This window comes from Semicossyphus pulcher, unplaced genomic scaffold, assembly GCF_022749685.1.
Source record: "Semicossyphus pulcher isolate SPU_LCO1_2020_fin unplaced genomic scaffold, fSemPul1.0.p SCAF_55, whole genome shotgun sequence".
In the NCBI taxonomy this organism is placed as follows: domain Eukaryota; kingdom Metazoa; phylum Chordata; class Actinopteri; order Labriformes; family Labridae; genus Semicossyphus; species Semicossyphus pulcher.
Window position 1 is genome coordinate 208,132 of NW_027211732.1, and position 19,324 is coordinate 227,455.

The 19,324-nt window shown below is 45.0% G+C and overlaps 1 protein-coding gene across 1 annotated transcript; it reads left to right on the top strand.

Annotated features, from left to right (window-relative positions):
• Window positions 1-497: 497 nt before the first annotated feature.
• Window positions 498-19,319, top strand: mrps18b (mitochondrial ribosomal protein S18B). Its single transcript, XM_069682221.1, has 7 exons — window positions 498-578; window positions 1,086-1,242; window positions 1,339-1,436; window positions 2,990-3,058; window positions 13,160-13,226; window positions 13,352-13,411; window positions 19,049-19,319. Exons 1-7 carry the CDS (start codon window positions 498-500, stop codon window positions 19,243-19,245), a joined length of 729 nt encoding a protein of 242 aa, XP_069538322.1. The 3' UTR covers window positions 19,246-19,319.
• Window positions 19,320-19,324: the final 5 nt, after the last annotated feature.

A 19,324-nucleotide genomic window follows, 5' to 3' on the forward strand; every position in this document is an offset into this window, starting at 1 on the left:
AATGGCGGATATCCGACCTTCACTGCCATGTCAAAGTCATAATGGCGTAGCTCGCAGTTTGGAGTCTATAAATGTGAATAACTCCCTGAAATCATCTTGAAAGTGAGATGTTTTGGCATGAATAAATCAAAACAAAACAACTCCAACGTATTTTATTGACTTAGTCCAATTATGGTAGGTATTTAATAAATAAATGTAGTTGATAAGAATTCTTAAAAATGGCGACTGGCAGTTTGTCCATCAGGCCGTGATGGTCACATGCACCAACAACGCATCATATTAACAATCATCCATCCCAACCATAGACTGTCTACAGTTATTAATCCCAACTAAATATAAACAGAACATGAATATAATATAGCACAGTTAACTGCTGTTTACGCACATTATACATTATGGTAGAGGATAATTTGATATAAAATGTAATGCAGCGCTCACAGATACAAAAAATGCTCGACCTTTCAACTTTGACCTAACATCCTCGTGACAGAAAAAATATGGCTGCCTCCATGCAAGGCGTTGTGAAGGTTTTGTGCCGTCTATCGCCTTCAATTACACAGTCATTACGGCAGTATCAGGTATTTTATTGATTTGTGCTATCCATGTACTCCCGATCTGATTGTTTTTTGTGTGAACAGTTTGTTTGAGGGTTTATATTTGTTGAATTTTAAAAAAACGCTGGACGCTAACAGGTTCCTTTGAGTAGCTAGCGAGCTTGTTAGCCAACAGTAACGTTAGCCTAACGGTAAAGAAATACCCGACAATATAGTATGTGATTTAAATGTTCTACTGTATTGCAATAGTACACATCGTAAATGATCTTATGGCTTGTAACGTGCGCTTCTGTCGTCGGTCTTTCATTAACGTCGAAACACAGCAGTGTTGCATATAAAGCTAGCGGCTCCACTGGCTTTCCTGGGAGTCGTGTGTTTCATGTTTACAGGTGATCTAGGTACAGTCTAGGACAAGGTAAATGTGGTCATGTAGCATTTAGCACTAGCTGCACCTCTGATAATTAGATGACTGCATTGACGATGATGATGAGGATGGTGGCGACGATTGTGACCTAATCTTCCTGTCTGCAGAGGTTACCTGTGAGTCTACCTGTCAGACCCTGTCCGGGTCTTCCTTCATGTCGCTTCTATAACAGATCAGCCTCGCTGCAGGATGAAGAAGCTGCTCAGGCTGCTGAGGCACTGTCCCTCTACAAGGAGCGGCCCTGGGATTACCTGGACAGTGAAGGTGAGTAAAATTCATACATACATAGCTATATGTATTAACATAGCTAAACATGGTTAACCTTTAACCAGGTGTAACACTGTGTTCTCCCCCTGACAGAGTATATAGACAGGTATGGAACTAGTCCAGTGTGGGCCGGATACAGGAGGAACCACAAAGGAGGAATCCCCCCCCAGAAGACCCGAAAGACCTGTATCGTAAGCATCATCATCTGACATCAGGGGGGTATACTACGAATCAGGATCAGGTGTTAACGAGGTAACTTCAGGGCTAACTCCCGAGTTTTCAGTACTACAAAGGTGGTTTACTTTTTACTGGGGTAGATCACCATGATAACTTATACTGAACACCTGACCTGCTCCGGAGCAGGTGATATTGGAGATAAGAGATCAACCTGAACTAAACACGTCCTACTGACCAATCAGGTCTCTTGATTCAGGAGCACTGTGAGCAGATGGTGAGAGGGAGAGAGAGAGCGCTAAAACACTTCCCCTTTACCGTTTGATTTCATGAAATATATTAATGACAGGTAGTAGGGCTGCACAATATGACGATATATATCGTCAAAACGATATGAAAATGTCTATCGTATGTGTTTTTCTATATCTTCTATATCGTCTCTATCGTGATGTCGTAAAACCAGCGGCTGAACTGCTTTATGACGTCATTTTGACATCGCTTTATGTTGTAATCCTTGCACGTGGGAGTGAACCTGGAGCGAACCACAGAGGGAGGGGCTGTTTATTCACATGGAGAGGGAGCGGACACACTACGTGCAGAAAAGGACTCGGTACTCAAGTATTTAATTCACTAAGGATTATCCAAGAATAGGCTGTGTTTCCCACAGGACTTTGTGAGACTATGGGGGTGGATGGTGAACCCTCCAGAGGGGTCCGGGGGCATGGTCCCCCGGAAGAAAATGTTGTACATGTAAAGGCTAAATGGAACAATCTGGTGCACTTTGAGACCAAAATAAGAGGCTAGAAACGTGTGCTCTTGTAAACAAATCGGTCATAGCCTATGATGACAAAGCAAAGGAGAGAGTTTAACAGAGTTCACAAATGGTCAAAACACAAAATCAACAAATTATAATAATAATTATCGATAACTTCTGTAGTAGTTACATTTACTGCACAAAAAAAAAATCAGGACATTATATCAGATAAATGCTGTGTTTTCATGTCCAAACAATTAACTTTTGGAAATGAAATCTCGCTGTATCCCACTTCCTGTCAGCACACACAACCTTGCACCGTGTGGGCTGCAGCTCTGCTAAAGTAAATGCTCCGTGGCACGTCTGCTCCGTTACCAGCCCGTATCTGTGGCCACAGTGTCAACTAGCACCGGGACGAGGTGCGTAACTAAAAACCTGCCTCATAAGCAAGCCTGATAGACTTAGACTTAGACTTAGACTCAACTTTATTGATCCCTTTGGGATGACTCCCTCTGGGAAATTCATCCCAGTTTTTAGATTGGTCATTTGTTCCAAACAACGCCCCTCTTTGTGAGCGCGCTCTGATTGACTGATCTTGACTGATTGAGTTGATAACCAGCATTGTGTGACCGCTCAGTGTGATCACCTTTGTCAGGTGAAGTGAAGCAGATCAGTAAAAGGGACCCTGTGTGTTTGTTGAAGTCGCTTCATAATGTAGGCTCCAGTTTAACACAGACAGCATCAATTTAATCAGTTTGAACGGTTTTAATCTGTTTAAATCCGTCATGTGACTTTAAAATGTTTGTGTTCCTGCAGAGAGGAGAGAAGATCTGTGGGAACCCCTGTCCAATATGTCGGGATCCAAACGTCATTATCCATCATCAGGTGAGTTTTACATCATAGTCACTGTAATGGGCTCACACACACACACACACACACACACACACACACACACACACACACACACACAGATGGGGAACAAAAGATGTTGAAATTAAAGCATTTCACCTGATGAAAAGAGACACAAGCAGCAGTGTCGTAGCTCAGTCGAGCGGAGACTGTGGACAAAGAGACACTGTCTTTATTGAAGTAAACGGGTGGCGTACACGTTCACTCGTGATAACCAAGCGGCAACCTCCGGTGTTGAAAAATGAAGCCAATGTGGAAGTGCAAAAAACTGCAGTTCCTCGAGTGGCCACTTGAGGCTCCAGAAAAAAAGAAATAACATTACAGCAGGTGGGAAAATTTCTGCATTTTTACAGCAGAAATAAACATGTTTACAGCCTGGTACAAAAAACGGTTTTGTTATAAATAGCTAATTTTCTTGTTTAGGATAACTGTACGGGGAGTGAATTTTAATTATATTAAGCCTTAAATCATAGGGGCCGGATCACTTGATTGACAGGTGGATCCTGCTGGCTGTCTGCTAGACGTCAACACAGACACAGACACTGAGCTTACCTTCACCTGTTTGTGTTGTTGGAGACTTTTGGGGATTTCTTCATTCAAAGTTTGGACAAATAATCTCTCTGTGGGATTTATGGAACTTTCTGGCCGTGCAAGAAGTCTGAGCTCCAGCTTTTCGGTGAGTTAAATGTTAGTGTTATTGTGTTGAAATATTTTTAGCACTAAGTAGCAGGCATAGTGTGCTCCCTTTAGCTGCTCGTTAGCCTGTGCAGTGTTTATTTATTTAATCGTCGGTCAGTAAACAGGAGTCAGGAGTTGTTGGCGTTTCCCCGGAGAGATTACAGCGGACCGTCGTGATGAAGTGACCGGTTCTTTTACGTTTCCCGTTACGTGTCGGCTCGCCGCTCTCTCGCCGGGCGAGCGAGCAGCGAGTACGCTACTTCTTTAGTCTGATAACTAAACACCTGCAGTCAGTCACCAACAGAATCTCCTCCTGGGAAAGTCAAACCAGCTCATTCATGATTTATACAGTCTATGGATAATAACCGCTAGCTACGCTGAGGAGCATATAGCCTAGCTTCATAGCCGTAGCTGGCTGATTCATGCGGCCCGCCCATAGAGCTCAGCCATAGGCTGTAGCTCGGTTGCGCTCCGCCTCTTTGCCCGTCTCTAGATTAGCCGGCTCTGGCATTTCCAATATGGCGACCCCCAGAGGCGGCGCAATTCGGGCTTCCAAACGCTTCTTCAGAAACCAATGGGTGACGTCACTGAGACTACGTCCATTATTTATACAGTCTGTGGTGATAACAAAGAGTACAACTTGCCACAAAAAAACGAAGTTATTCTAACTTCTAAACATTGCCTTCCATTTTCGCCATGGCATTATGGGTAATGAAGTTGTTGAAACATAACTTAAGGCATCTGGCCTCTAAATGTTCTCCTGTACTTATCATCTGACCAAATCAAAAAAGTGAAATGTCTTACTTTATCCTTGTCACATTTACTGTTTTACATGAATTATTAACGTATTCACCCTTGTAGATGATACAAATAAAGTCACAACAAGCAGTTCAATGTTAATAGTTTTTATCCGCCGCAGAGCTCACCTCTCACGTCTGCTTTTCAGAATAAAAGAACCTTTTTATGAAAACACAGCATGCACTCTGTTTCAAAATAAGGTGGTTAAAGAAGATGAAATGACCAAATATTTTTTCAGTGTTGCATCTGGTCTATGATGTGGTTGTAAAGCTCAGAGGCCAGTTTCTGTGGATCAGCTGTCGCGCTGAGATAGTCCTGTCAGGCTGGACTGAGGGCTCAGAGCACCCTGCTGTCTGCTGTCTTCAGGAGCAGTGATGAAAATGACCTTCGTCTTGATGCTTCACCTCAGTGTGAGACATTGTGTTGTTGCTCGGGGTCACATGGACTCGTCGGCTGTGTGATGACGCTTTATGCTTGACGTCGATGTTACAACCCGGCTCAGTAGGGAAAGGAGTAACATAAAAACCAAGATGTTAATGTTGATGTTTTAACAAACCAAAATACACCCCAGGGAGGACTCTATATTAAAAAAAAAGCAAAAGCCAAGGAGATACTCAAAACAAAACAAAACTACTACAACAAAGGCAAAACTTTGGTACAGTATCTTAATCACAAATCACTCCTGAACTTAATAATCGAAACATAAGACTTTAACAAAAGGCTGAAAAAGACTGGGCATGTATCACAACATGAACGAAGCAGCCGAGCACAGACAGAGTGGCGGTCTGGTCACATCAAATCCCAGCGCGCCGACTGGGGGACTAGCTGTCCTTTTTAAGGTGTCCGCTGTGATTGAGGCTTCTGATTGGCTGGTCCGGCCGCCATTAGCTCCAACCAGGAAGCTCCAACCTGGCAGTCAAAGAGGAGGGGAGCAAGAGCGCACACGACACAACACAATAACGGCAGCAGCCGTAACACCCCTCCGCTTAAAACAACAACTATCGGTTGCTGATAACTTTAACATACCACAAAGAAAAAAAAACTCAGAGCCTGGACAGGGCATCAGCTAACACATAGTCACTCCCCTCTTTATGTTGGATTACCAGATTGAAGTCCTGCATGATCAGCGCCCACCACATCAACCTCTGGTTGTGGTTATACATACGAGACAGGAATGTGAGCGGGTTATGATCTGTGAAGACAACAACCGGCACAGCACTGGACCCAACATACACCTCGAAATGCTGGAGTGCTAGTAACAGAGCGAGAGCCTCCTTCTCTATGGTAGAATATTTGATCTGATGTGTATTGAGCTTACGTGAAAAGTAGCACACCGGGTGATCAACCCCACCAGCGTCCTCCTGCAGCAGGACAGCCCCGGCTCCAACGGCACTCGCATCGACCTCGAGTTTAAAAGGCCGAGAAAGATGGCCGGGAGCAGCCAGCATGGGGGCGTGGCTAAGAAGAGCCATGACACTGTTAAAAGCATGTTGGCACTCTGGGGTCCAGACAAAATCAACTTTGGGACTAAGCAGATTGGTCAGAGGCTCTACAACAAAAGCCCCGGTAATAACCTGCCATGCCCAGAAAGCTTCGAAGTGATTTTCTAGTGGTGGGAACCGGACACTCGGAAAAAGCGGTTATTTTCGCCTCCACAGGGCGCACTTCGCCTTGGCCCACCTGTCGGCCAAGATAGGTGACAGTTGCTTTGCCAAATTCACACTTAGCCAAATTTAGCGTCAGTGTAGCCTCAGCAAGGCGGGTGAACACTTTTTCTAAGACCTGCATGTGTTCCTCCCGTGTAATGGTGAACTCAATGAGATCATCTAAATAGGCATTACAGTTTGTTAGGCCGCTCAGAAATCTCTTTCTTTATCACTCTCCCAGATTTTTTCCCTGGTAACACCAACGTTTACATTTTACAGTGTTGTCAGCAGCTTCATCATTTTAAAGGATCCTTTATGGCCTTATGTTCTAAAATGCGCGGCTTTCGTTAAATTAGTTATTAATTGAACTTCAGGTGAGGGTGTCAAAATCCAGGACGCACTGATAATGAAGGTGAGCCTGCCTGCAGCGAGGGATAGTCAGACCCCAGCTGCAGCTTTTGGCCCACACTTTCAGAGTGGGGGGGAAACGGGTCACGACTTCACTACGTTATTGTTGCAAACGTTACTGCAGATGAGTTTCAACCTGTTGTTTCTATTTGCTCCTGAATAATGTGTGGGTTAGCTGTCTGCTGTCACATGCATCAGGTTTTGAACATATAGTTGTCATATTCCTTGTTCTGCCCTCTGATTTAAGTTAGTGAAATACAGTAAATGTATATTGCTTGTTATAAGAGAGACTTTTATTTTGAAATCATACAGGATGTAGTAAGCCCTGCGTTGCAGATAGGGAAACCCTGTTGCTAAAGTGAAACTTAGGTTCAGACATGTGCATCATGAAAGCTTCTCCTGTGTCTTTCTCACCTATATGAAAGCGATGGCTGTCGGTCTTTCTCACGTCTGCGAAAGCGATGGCTGTCAGTCTTTCTCAAGTATATGAAAGCGATGGCTGTCGGTCTTTCTCACGTATATGAAAGCGATGGCTGTCGGTCTTTCTCAAATATATGAAAGCGATGGCTGTCGGTCTTTCTCACGTATATGAAAGCGATGGCTGTCGGTCTTTCTCACGTATATGAAAGTGATGGCTGTCAGTCTTTCTCACGTATATGAAAGCGATGGCTGTCGGTCTTTCTCACGTATATGAAAGCGATGGCTGACGGTCTTTCTCACGTATATGAAAGCGATGGCTGTCGGTCTTTCTCAAATATATGAAAGCGATGGCTGTCGGTCTTTCTCACGTCTGCGAAAGCGATGGCTGTCAGTCTTTCTCACGTATATGAAAGCGATGGCTGTCGGTCTTTCTCACGTATATGAAAGCGATGGCTGACGGTCTTTCTCACGTATATGAAAGCAATGGCTGTCGGTCTTTCTCACGTCTGTGCTGTCGGTCTTTCTCACGTATATGAAAGTGATGGCTGTCGGTCTTTCTCACGTATATGAAAGCGATGGCTGTCGGTCTTTCTCACGTATATGAAAGCGATGGCTGTCGGTCTTTCTCACGTATATGAAAGCGATGGCTATCGGTCTTTCTCACGTATATGAAAGCGATGGCCGTCGGTCTTTCTCACGTATATGAAAGCGATGGCTGTCGGTCTTTCTCACGTATATGAAAGCGATGGCTGTCGGTCTTTCTCACGTATATGAAAGCGATGGCTGTCGGTCTTTCTCACGTCTGTGCTGTCGGTCTTTCTCACGTATATGAAAGTGATGGCTGTCGGTCTTTCTCACGTATATGAAAGCGATGGCTGTCGGTCTTTCTCAAATATATGAAAGCGATGGCTGTCGGTCTTTCTCACGTATATGAAAGCGATGGCTGTCGGTCTTTCTCACGTATATGAAAGCGATGGCTGTCGGTCTTTCTCACGTATATGAAAGCGATGGCTGTCGGTCTTTCTCACGTATATGAAAGCGATGGCTGTCGGTCTTTCTCACGTATATGAAAGCGATGGCTGTCGGTCTTTCTCACGTATATGAAAGCGATGGCTGTCGGTCTTTCTCACGTATATGAAAGCGATGGCTGTCGGTCTTTCTCACGTATATGAAAGCGATGGCTGTCGGTCTTTCTCAAATATATGAAAGCGATGGCTGTCGGTCTTTCTCACGTATATGAAAGTGATGGCTGTCGGTCTTTCTCACGTATATGAAAGTGATGGCTGTCGGTCTTTCTCACGTATATGAAAGCGATGGCTGTCGGTCTTTCTCACGTCTGTGCTGTCGGTCTTTCTCACGTATATGAAAGTGATGGCTGTCGGTCTTTCTCACGTATATGAAAGCGATGGCTGTCGGTCTTTCTCAAATATATGAAAGCGATGGCTGTCGGTCTTTCTCACGTATATGAAAGCGATGGCTGTCGGTCTTTCTCACGTATATGAAAGCGATGGCTGTCAGTCTTTCTCACGTATATGAAAGCGATGGCTGTCAGTCTTTCTCACGTATATGAAAGCGATGGCTGTCGGTCTTTCTCACGTATATGAAAGCGATGGCTGTCAGTCTTTCTCACGTATATGAAAGCGATGGCTGTCGGTCTTTCTCACGTATATGAAAGCGATGGCTGTCGGTCTTTCTCACGTATATGAAAGCGATGGCTGTCGGTCTTTCTCACGTCTGTGCTGTCGGTCTTTCTCACGTATATGAAAGCGATGGCTGTCGGTCTTTCTCACGTATATGAAAGTGATGGCTGTCGGTCTTTCTCACGTCTGTGCTGTCGGTCTTTCTCACGTATATGAAAGCAATGGCTGTCGGTCTTTCTCACGTCTGTGCTGTCGGTCTTTCTCACGTATATGAAAGTGATGGCTGTCGGTCTTTCTCACGTATATGAAAGCGATGGCTGTCGGTCTTTCTCAAATATATGAAAGCGATGGCTGTCAGTCTTTCTCACGTATATGAAAGCGATGGCTGTCAGTCTTTCTCACGTCTGTGCTGTCGGTCTTTCTCACGTATATGAAAGTGATGGCTGTCGGTCTTTCTCACGTATATGAAAGCGATGGCTGTCGGTCTTTCTCACGTATATGAAAGCGATGGCTGTCGGTCTTTCTCAAATATATGAAAGCGATGGCTGTCAGTCTTTCTCACGTATATGAAAGCGATGGCTGTCGGTCTTTCTCACGTATATGAAAGCGATGGCTGACGGTCTTTCTCACGTATATGAAAGCGATGGCTGTCGGTCTTTCTCAAATATATGAAAGCGATGGCTGTCAGTCTTTCTCACGTATATGAAAGCGATGGCTGTCGGTCTTTCTCACGTATATGAAAGCGATGGCTGTCGGTCTTTCTCACGTATATGAAAGCGATGGCTGTCGGTCTTTCTCACGTCTGTGCTGTCGGTCTTTCTCACGTATATGAAAGTGATGGCTGTCGGTCTTTCTCACGTCTGTGCTGTCGGTCTTTCTCACATATATGAAAGCGATGGCTGTCGGTCTTTCTCACGTCTGTGCTGTCGGTCTTTCTCACGTATATGAAAGTGATGGCTGTCGGTCTTTCTCACGTATATGAAAGCGATGGCTGTCGGTCTTTCTCACGTATATGAAAGTAATGGCTGTCGGTCTTTCTCTCGTATATGAAAGCGATGGCTGTCGGTCTTTCTCACGTCTGTGCTGTCGGTCTTTCTCACGTCTGTAAATTCGATGGCTGTCGGTCTTTCTCACGTATATGAAAGCGATGGCTGTCAGTCTTTCTCACGTATATGAAAGCGATGGCTGTCAGTCTTTCTCACGTCTGTGCTGTTGGTCTTTTTCACGTCTGCAAAAGGGATGGCTGTCGGTCTTTTGGTTGTTTTATATCTTGATGAATATGACTTCGGGCTTAGGTTACTATCTGTGCGTCATAGTGTTAGTTTAGTGATGTGCAGATTTCAGTTAGCAGTAACCGTTTGTCATGATGTTCATTTACAATTATGTGACATTACATGCTAGTGTAGGACCTTTGTTAGCATATGCTATGTGTATTTCTATTGATGGCTATCACTAGCACTTTTTGCTAGCTGTGTCGTAACTTTTTTATGCTAGCTAAGAGTCATTCTAAGCTTTTGCAGTTTCACCTGTCAAACACAAGGACATTAAAGGAGCAAGGTGCTCGCTGAGTTTGGCTGTCTGTTTAATTACTTTAACATACCAGTCGTATATAAGAGAACAGAAAATTCCTTCTGTGGTTTTATTCATGACGTCAAATTTATCACTAGGGCTGCAAATACGACCAAAATGATCATCAGGATTATTTATTAACTTTTTTCATTGTACTTTGACATTTAAATAAACACAGTGACTCTTTCACCTCCATCTTGTGCTGCATTCAGGCTCATGTACAAATTTAGCATCAAACTAAGGCTGTGTCCGAAACTGCATACTAACATACTGCCTACTACAGACTCAAACAGTATGTACTGCATACTGCCTACTAACCTGACTATTAGGATGCCGGTGGCATCATACTCAGAGCCGTCTTCTCCGTATCACGTGACTTAATTGTTTACGTATGTCCGCTCTGATCTCCGGTCCATCTCCGCCATAGTAGAAGCTGAATAGCCGCAATGCATTTTGGGGCGGTTCATCATCCGGGCATTTCTCACATACACAGAACTGCATACTATGAGATGGGAACGCACGACATACTCAATTTGATGGCACGGTTAGTCTGATTAGTATGATAGTATGCGGTTTCAGACACACCCTATGACTTAAAATCAGGCTCTTCACCTGAATGTGGTGCATCATGGGTAATGTCAGTGTCTTTGGGAGTTGGGTGGATAGGGGCTGCTTCTCAGGTCTCTAATTTGACATTTCCTCGCTCCTCGCTTGAACTGGAAGTAGTTCCGGAGCCGCAACATTCAAAATTTGGATTGGATATTGAGGACCATGTTTGTTTGTTTTTTTTTACTTTTATTGAAACATGGTGCTTGAACAAAATATTTCAGTCAGTTTCAACAGACAAAACACAATATAAATATAAGTAGAGCCCGACCGATTTATTGGTCAACCGATTTTTTCAGCCAATATTCGCACTTCGCTGATATATCGGTATCGGCGTTGGAGGCCTCCGATAAATATACACGTGTAATTTTAACAGTGCACCTCTTGACAAGCAGAGGGCGTGGTTATGATTTTGTCAGCATGAGAGGCAGGCCCACAAGCTTTATCATTAAATACGGCTTAAGTAAAGAAATGAAACGGCCTCCTCACTCACGGTTACAACTATAAACCTGCACAAAAATGATAATTACTAACATATGCAGAACATATGTTGTAAACAGACACATTAAAAACAGTAACAAAATATTTTTTGGCATTTTAGAACATAAATAACAAACTTAACAACTTAAACTACTCAGCCAGCACAAGGCAGCAGGCATGATGGGAAATGATGACGTCCCTGTCGCTGCCAGAGTGCGCAGACGAGATCCCGTGTGTACAGTCTGCCTCTCAGTTAGTTTGAAGTTCGATAGTAACGAAGGTACAGGAACTTCAAGCTTTATTGGCTGCTAGTTTCACAGCAGTTACGCTCTAAACAACAAGCTTACACGTCTACACCTCCGTACAACCCCGCAGGAATATACAGGGTTTTGTTTTAATAAGCCATCGTCGCGCTGCTGCCAGGTGTGTGCGTCTGTCTACTCCGCCCTCAGCACACCTGCAGCTCCTTACAGCAGTGAGACACGCGCGCGGACTGTTCTCATTCACAGAGTGGCAAAGGAAGTCCCTTTCACGTCTCATAAAGATGTTAAAGTTACGATGTTACGGTGCTACAGACAGACAGAGAGCAGAGCACAGAGACAGCCATGTCACTGTGATGCTACGTGTTGATTGAGTCCCGACCTGCGGACTGTTGGCTGAGCTCCAGACCTCTGCCCCGCGATAGACAGTCCATAGATCGTCCCAAATGCCCCAAACAGAGCAGAATAATAAGAATAGAAACACAGACGGAGGGCAGATCCTCTGCAGACACAGACACCAGCTCACACTTCTCCTGGATCATGATGTTGATTAACAGGGAATATTTAATATATAAAATCATGAAGCCTTTATTACTATTATTAACAGCATCAGTCTGTCAGATGAGCTGGTCTGTGTTTAGTGACTTGTATCTCCAGCAGCACTGTGTGCAGGTGGGAGAAACAAGAACATCATTTTGTTCCTCCTTTTGTGTGTTTGTGTGTTAAACTCACGTCTGTTTAATTTGATGTTTTATTTTGGTGCTTTTTCAGCTGCTGCAGAAACACTATTTTATTAGAATTTTGTATGTCATGCAAATGTGACAAAAACTTTTCAGATTTGGAATTTTAATATTTTAATTTCAGATGGATTTTGAACACGTGAATATATCGGCCGATATATCGATCGGAATTTTTTTACTCCCTAAATCAGAATCGGCATCGGCCCCAAAAATCCAATATCGGTCGGGCTCTAATATAAGCTCCTACAAACTAACTAAACTAATACAAGAGGTTTGCTTCTACAGGAATAAACTTGCAATGTTTAAATGTTTGCATAAATTAAGGTTTTGTTTTATTTTTTATTCGGGTTTTTTAAATGTCAAAGCCAAGATAAATGTTTGGATCAGTTTTTTAAAATGTAATGTAGGATGGTACCTTTTTTTAAGGCTAAAATAATGAGCACATTAAAGCTGCAGTAGGTAACATCATTAAAACTAACTTTCTGTCATATTTGCTCAAACTGTCACTTTAAACATGCAGTCGTACATGAGATAGATAATCCTGTTCCTCTGGCTCCTCCTACTGCTCCTAATGGCTCCTCCTACTGCTCCTACTGGCATCTGTAAGAATACAACGCTCCCGAAACACAACAACCAATCAGAGCCGAGCAGTCTCTCAGGCTGCTGTCAATCACACGCTGCGCCACTCCTCTGTCCATGCTCACACGGTCAAGCTCAATTTGTTCAGTGTGCGCAGCGTCAGCCAGACAGACAGAGACAGACAGAGAGTGAGGCCTCACTATGCTAAGCTAACCTATGCTAAGCTAACCCTTGTGTGTGTGTCCTCCTGCAGAACGTGAAGCTGTTGCAGCAGTTCATCAGTCCTCACACTGGACTGGTCCGTGATCCCACCATTACAGGTGAGTCCACATTATGACATCACAGTGAGGTCATGTGATCGTGCTATAGCAGGCTGCTCATGCTCAGGTGTGTGTGTGTGTGTGTGTGTGTGTGTGTGTGTGTGTGTGTGTGTGTGTGTGTGCAGGTGTGTGTATGAAGCAGCAGAAGAAGCTGAACGAGGCGATCATCACAGCCAGAGATCACGGTACGTCCCAAACACGAGCAGTGTGAATTCCCGTCAGCGACACCTCGCCCTGGTGTTGGTTAACGCTGTGGCCACATGGTCCACGGAGCGGACGTGTCGCAGAGTGTTTACTTACAGCGGGTACTCATGCAGCACACGGTGGGAGGATGTGTGTCGACAGGAAGCCTTCGTTTCCAAAGTTACCGTCACCAGGCTCCTCACATTGATGAAACATACATACTGAACGCTGTTAGAAGCAGTCGATGAAGTCCTGTATGAATAACACGACTGCAGCCCACAGGTCTGTTTGTATTCGTAGAGAAACGTGTCGCTCCACCTGAGCTCCCTCTACTTTTATGTGGATGTCTGAGATGGTGGCCCGAGAGTGGTAGAAGCAGGGAGGGGGATTTATTTAGTTTGGAGATAACAGACTAGTATCAGGACTCGAATCGTTACATCTCTATTAATAAACATTTACTTTATTTATTCACAGTTATATTTATATATTAATCACAATCTAAAGTTATGAATCAGACACTGAAGCTGCCGTCTGAACCACAGACTGCATCAGGTCATGTGACTCGGTGGTGCCCCCTGCTGGCAGCAGTAAAGATGGTGGTTTGTGTTCAGAGACTGAAGTCAAACATCAGAGACTCGTCCTGATCAAACGCTGCTTCCTTTACTCCGTCCGCATCACAAAATACTGATACAATCAGTTATTAATTTGAGATGTAGAGAATGTAGTTATGGATTTTTCGGCTGATGCTAAAACATCTGATAACTTCACGTTTGACTTTAAACAGAAGTTCACCAGTTTGCAGGCTGAGACGAAGAGCCTGCTGTCCTCCTCTTCACTATAAACACATCCTCTGCAGGACAGATCACCTGAAGGCTCCGTTCTACCTGATCATTGATCACATGACTTTAAGAGTGAAAGCAGTGATCTGCTGTGTGTTCACTCGGTCATTAAACAGGGTTTAAGACCAACATCGAGGCAAAGTGTGGAGAATACGGTGAAACATTCGGATGGAATTAAAGATTTAAATAGATCTTAACACGATAAACAAGTTTACAAATGTAAGGACCATGTGCTCAAAGTGTTGGCCGCAGAACTACGAAATAATAAGCTAACATTTTAGCAGCCCAGCTTCATCTGCACAGCTATCCTGATCTACTTGCTCAGCTAGTTTAGTCATCAGCTCAACCAGAACCAGAACCAGAGCAGCAGGAATCAGCATCATTTACATCCTGGGCGGTGCACTACGAAGCAGGATCAGGTGTTTTCAGTACTACGAAGCTGGTTCACTTTTTACCGGGGTAGATCGCCATGGTAACTGGTGATGTCTGAGATAAGAGATTAACCTGAACTACACACCACCTACTGACCGATCAGGTCTCTTGATTTAGGAGCTGATGGTGAGAAGGAGGACGGAGAGAGACGAAACACTTCTTGTTTACCGTCAGATTTTATGAAATATATTCATCGTGCTTCACTGATGCACAACGGAGACTGATAGACACACTGAATCCTGAAGTGCTGTTTATTTTATATGTGCTCCATCGTTTGATACGGCCGAGAGAATAAGTCTAAATCTGTCATCAACGTATTAATCTGATGTAATAGCCTACAAGTGTTAGAATCAGTATATGGTGCTCTGATGATGGAGCAGTGATGTTATTATATGTGCACATTAACACAGTCTGTGTTCGTCCGTCCTGAGCGATGTCAGTCTGCATTCTGTCAAACGTCTTCATCTCGTTATGAAATCAGTTTGCTCTGAGTGTAAAACATGTCGATCAGCTGACGGCAGACTCGCCGTGTTTAGATTGGTCATTAGCTCCAAACCACGCCCCTCTTTGTGAGCGTGCTCAGAGAAACCCTGGGTTGACTTATCGAGTTGATAACCTTTGTCAGGTCAAGTGAAGCCCGATCAGGAAAAGAGACCCTGGTGAACTCGCTGCGTAGCGTAGGTTGATTAATCTGACAAACTGGTACGAATAATAAACTACTTTTTTTTTCTCCACAAAGCCAGTTAGCTCGCTAGCTTACTACCGCTCACAGACAGTAAGACCCCGTTCAGACCTGGTATCAACATGTCGTTTCCGTGATCGGATCACAGGTGGACAGCCTGAACTACAGGTGTGAACGCTCCCAGGTAGGATTGGGCATCAGATCCGATCACTCAGGCCTACGGAGGTGGTCTGAGACACATTTATCCACATACGTCTGGTAGAGTGAACGCACATGTCCTGGGCCACATTAAGCACCGCCCACTCTCCCCGTATCCACGATCAGGAGTCATCAGGAGGGAGTCATCCCAAAGGGATCAATAAAGTTGAGTCTAAGTCTAAGTCTAAGTCTATCACATGGAGACCTCTCCTTTCATTCCTGTCTGATTTAACATTTCTCCTCTGTGTCTCTTAAAAATCGTATTTTTATTCACGTCTCATGTCTCTCCAGCTGTGTAAACGTAGTTCATGCACGAGAGCGGAGTGTGCACGGAAACACAGACGGATCGTGTCTGTTTATTCACTGAGAGAGAGTTTAATTTTGTAATACAGGACGATCCCGACCTGACGAGGGAGAGAGACGGCGCGGGTCTGAGAGATGATCCAGGAGCAGTTTATCACAGTTTAAAACCAAGTGATCCACATGAAGTGAAGCAGAGTTTGAACCCTGCAGCGCAGTGAGGAGGACACAGATCTGTGTGTGTTTCAGGCTCTGCTCCTGGCTTCATAGCAGTCGCCATCTGTCCCGTTTTTTCATGCACAGTTACCATAAAGTATAAACTACATGTTCACATCACATGGCGTGAATGACACGAGCAGGAGCTGTAACCCACGTGCAGATCAGCATAGGTTATAATAACGCAGCGCGGGGAGGAGACGGGCGCTTCATAACGTGGATCTGTGCATTAATCAAGCAGATCTGTCCGCCTGCCTGTCTGTCTGCCTGTCTGCCGGTCTGTCTGCCTGCCTGCTGTGTATCATATATCTGATAAACACAGAGCTGTGGAGGAGCATCAGGCTTCATGATCAAACTAAGTTTTATATCACGTCGTCACTCTAGTCCACGGTCACCCCCTCCCCGCTCGGTTTACTTTTCACTGACGAGCAAATCACTGACAGCAGACAAGCTAACGGTAGCTTGTTGCCAGCTTACAGCAGGCTAGCTAACCTTAGCCTAGGCAGGTAATGCAATGATATTGGCAAATCGAAAACAATCGTTAGTTATACACATTTGCTTTGTTCTAGCTGGCGAAGTTATGTGTCATGCTAGATGACTGACATGCACACTCAGATAGTATTTTGGTAGTCATAACATAAGCGAGCATGCTAAGGTTAGCCAACTAGCTCTAACATAAATACACTGCATAACTCCGGCATTGTGCTTCGTAACCAAACGGCAAATTACGCCGGTGAACCAGCATCCTCTCACGGAAAAACCGCCCCGAGTGCTTTACATAAAATCAGCCCACAGGTCGTTCGGGCCGATGGAGGAAGTTCTCAATTTATCAGTTCATCTACTATCCCTTCACACATTGGCAATAAAAAATGATATTTGATTGAAAACAATAAAAACCTTACATATAGCCCCTTTAATGCAGCAGGAACTGCAGGCTTGGAGCTGATCGCTTGTGATCGGATCACCCAGGACAGATGCGTAATACCAAATGTGAACAGGGCCTTAGCAACCAGGTTCCTATTCTCATGCGAGGAGCTAACGTTAGCTCACAAAACGATAGTTTTGTCTCCTGACAGCTGATTGGCTCCAGAGCTCCACACTGACAAGACAGCGTAATGCTTAAGTTAACAGTACCTGTGGAGTCGGTCACATCAAACAGAGTTGTGTTTAACACGCACACTTTACACATTTAACTTTATTCATGATGTTATGGTGTTTATTAAATCCTACACAGGACCAGAAGAAAATTAAGACCTTTATGAAATAAATGTGAGACTGTTGAGGCCTCATCCTGAGGATGATCAAGGTGTTCTTCAAAACCGAACGTCCGACCTTTAGAAGACCCCGCAGGTACTCTGTTAGATACACTGCTCCAAAAAATGAAGGGAACACTTAATCGTCACAGTATAACACCAAGTCAGTTAAACTTCAGGGATATCAATCTGTCCATTTAGGAAGCACGAGTGATTGTGAATCAATTTCACCTGCTGTGGTGCAAATTAAAGAGACACCAGGTGCAATGGAGAGGCAACAGCAGGACAACCCCCACAAAGGGAATGGTTTAACATGTGGTGGCCACAGACAGCTGCTCTCTCCTGATACTGACTGACTGAGTCTTCTTTAGTTTTGTGTTCTGCTCGTGTCCTTGTCACTACTGGTCGCATGAGGCGGTACCTGCAGCCCAATCAGGTTGCACAGGTAGTCCAGCTCCTCCAGGATGGCACATCCATACGTTTGGTCGCAAGAAGGTTTCTGTGTCTCCCAGCACAGTCTCAAGAGCGTGGAGGAGGTACCAGGAGACCGGTTGTTACACGAGGAGAGCTGGACAGGACCGTAGCAGGGCATCAACCCAGCAGCAGGACCGATATTTGCTACTTTGTGCCCGGAGGAACAGGAGGAGCACTGCAGAGCCCTACAGAATGACCTCCAGCAGGCCTGGCTGGCATGTTTCTGACCAAACTGTCAGAAACCGACTCCATGATGGCGGCATGAGGGCCGACGTCCTCTAATGGGACCTGTGCTCACAGCCCAGCACCATGCAGCTCCATTAGCATTCGCCAGACAACACCAGAATTGGCAGGTCCGCCATTGGCGCCCCGTTCTCTTCACAGATGAGAGCAGGTTCACACTGAGCACATGTGACAGACGTGAAAGAGTCTGGAGTTGCCGTGGTGAACGTTATGCTGCCTGTAACATCATCCAGCATGACCGGTTTGGTGGTGGGTCAGTGATGGTCTGAGGAGGCATTTCCTTGGAGGGCCGCACAGACCTCCATGTCATAGCCAGTGGTACCCTGACTGCTGCTAGGTACCGAGATGACATCCTCCAAGCACTTGTTAGACCTCATGGTGGTGCAGTGGGCCCTGGGTTCCTCCTGGTGCAGCACACTGCCCGGCCTCATGTGGTCAGAGTGTGTAGGCAGTTCCTGGATGACGAAGGCATTGATGCCATTGACTGGCCCTCTCGTTCCCCCGACCTAAATCCAACTGAGCACCTATGGGACATTATGTATCGGTGCATCAGACGCCTCCAAGTACCGCCACAGACTGTCCAGGAGCTCACTGATGCCCTGATCCAGGTCTGGGAGGAGATCCCCCAGGACACCATCCCCCGACTCATCAGGAGCATGCCCAGACGTTGTTGGGAGTGCATACGGGCACGTGGGGGCCATACACACTACTGAGTCACATCATGAGTTGCCATGACGACATTCACGCAAGTTGGATCAGCCTGTGATTTCAATGTTTTACTCTGATTTTGGGTGTGATTTTGAATCCAACCCTCGATGGGCTGATGATTTTGGTTTCCACTGACCGTTGTTACATCATTTTGTTCTCAACAAATTATACAATGTACATGAGTAAAGATTTTCAACTTGAATTATCTGTTCATCAAGATCTGATGTTTGATTTAAGTGTTCCCTTAATTTTTTTGAGCAGTGTTTTTTAAAGTTACTCCCTCTCGTCTCTCAGGTTTACTCCCCTTCCAGATCCCCTACGTGGAGTTTTCAAGAGAGGATTACTCCAACTCCCATGATGCAGTGGGCTCCACCCCCCCACCCCCTTCTCTGAGCTCAGGAGACAGCTGGTACACCTGGTACGGAGAGGTCACACCTGATGAGGCTGAGGTGGCCAAAATGAAGAAGACATACAGGGCATACCTGAAGTGATGAAGAGGAAGTGATGTCACCGTGCTGTACAGAAGTGTAACATGTGTGTGTGTGTGTGTGTGAATAAAAGCTGCAGAAA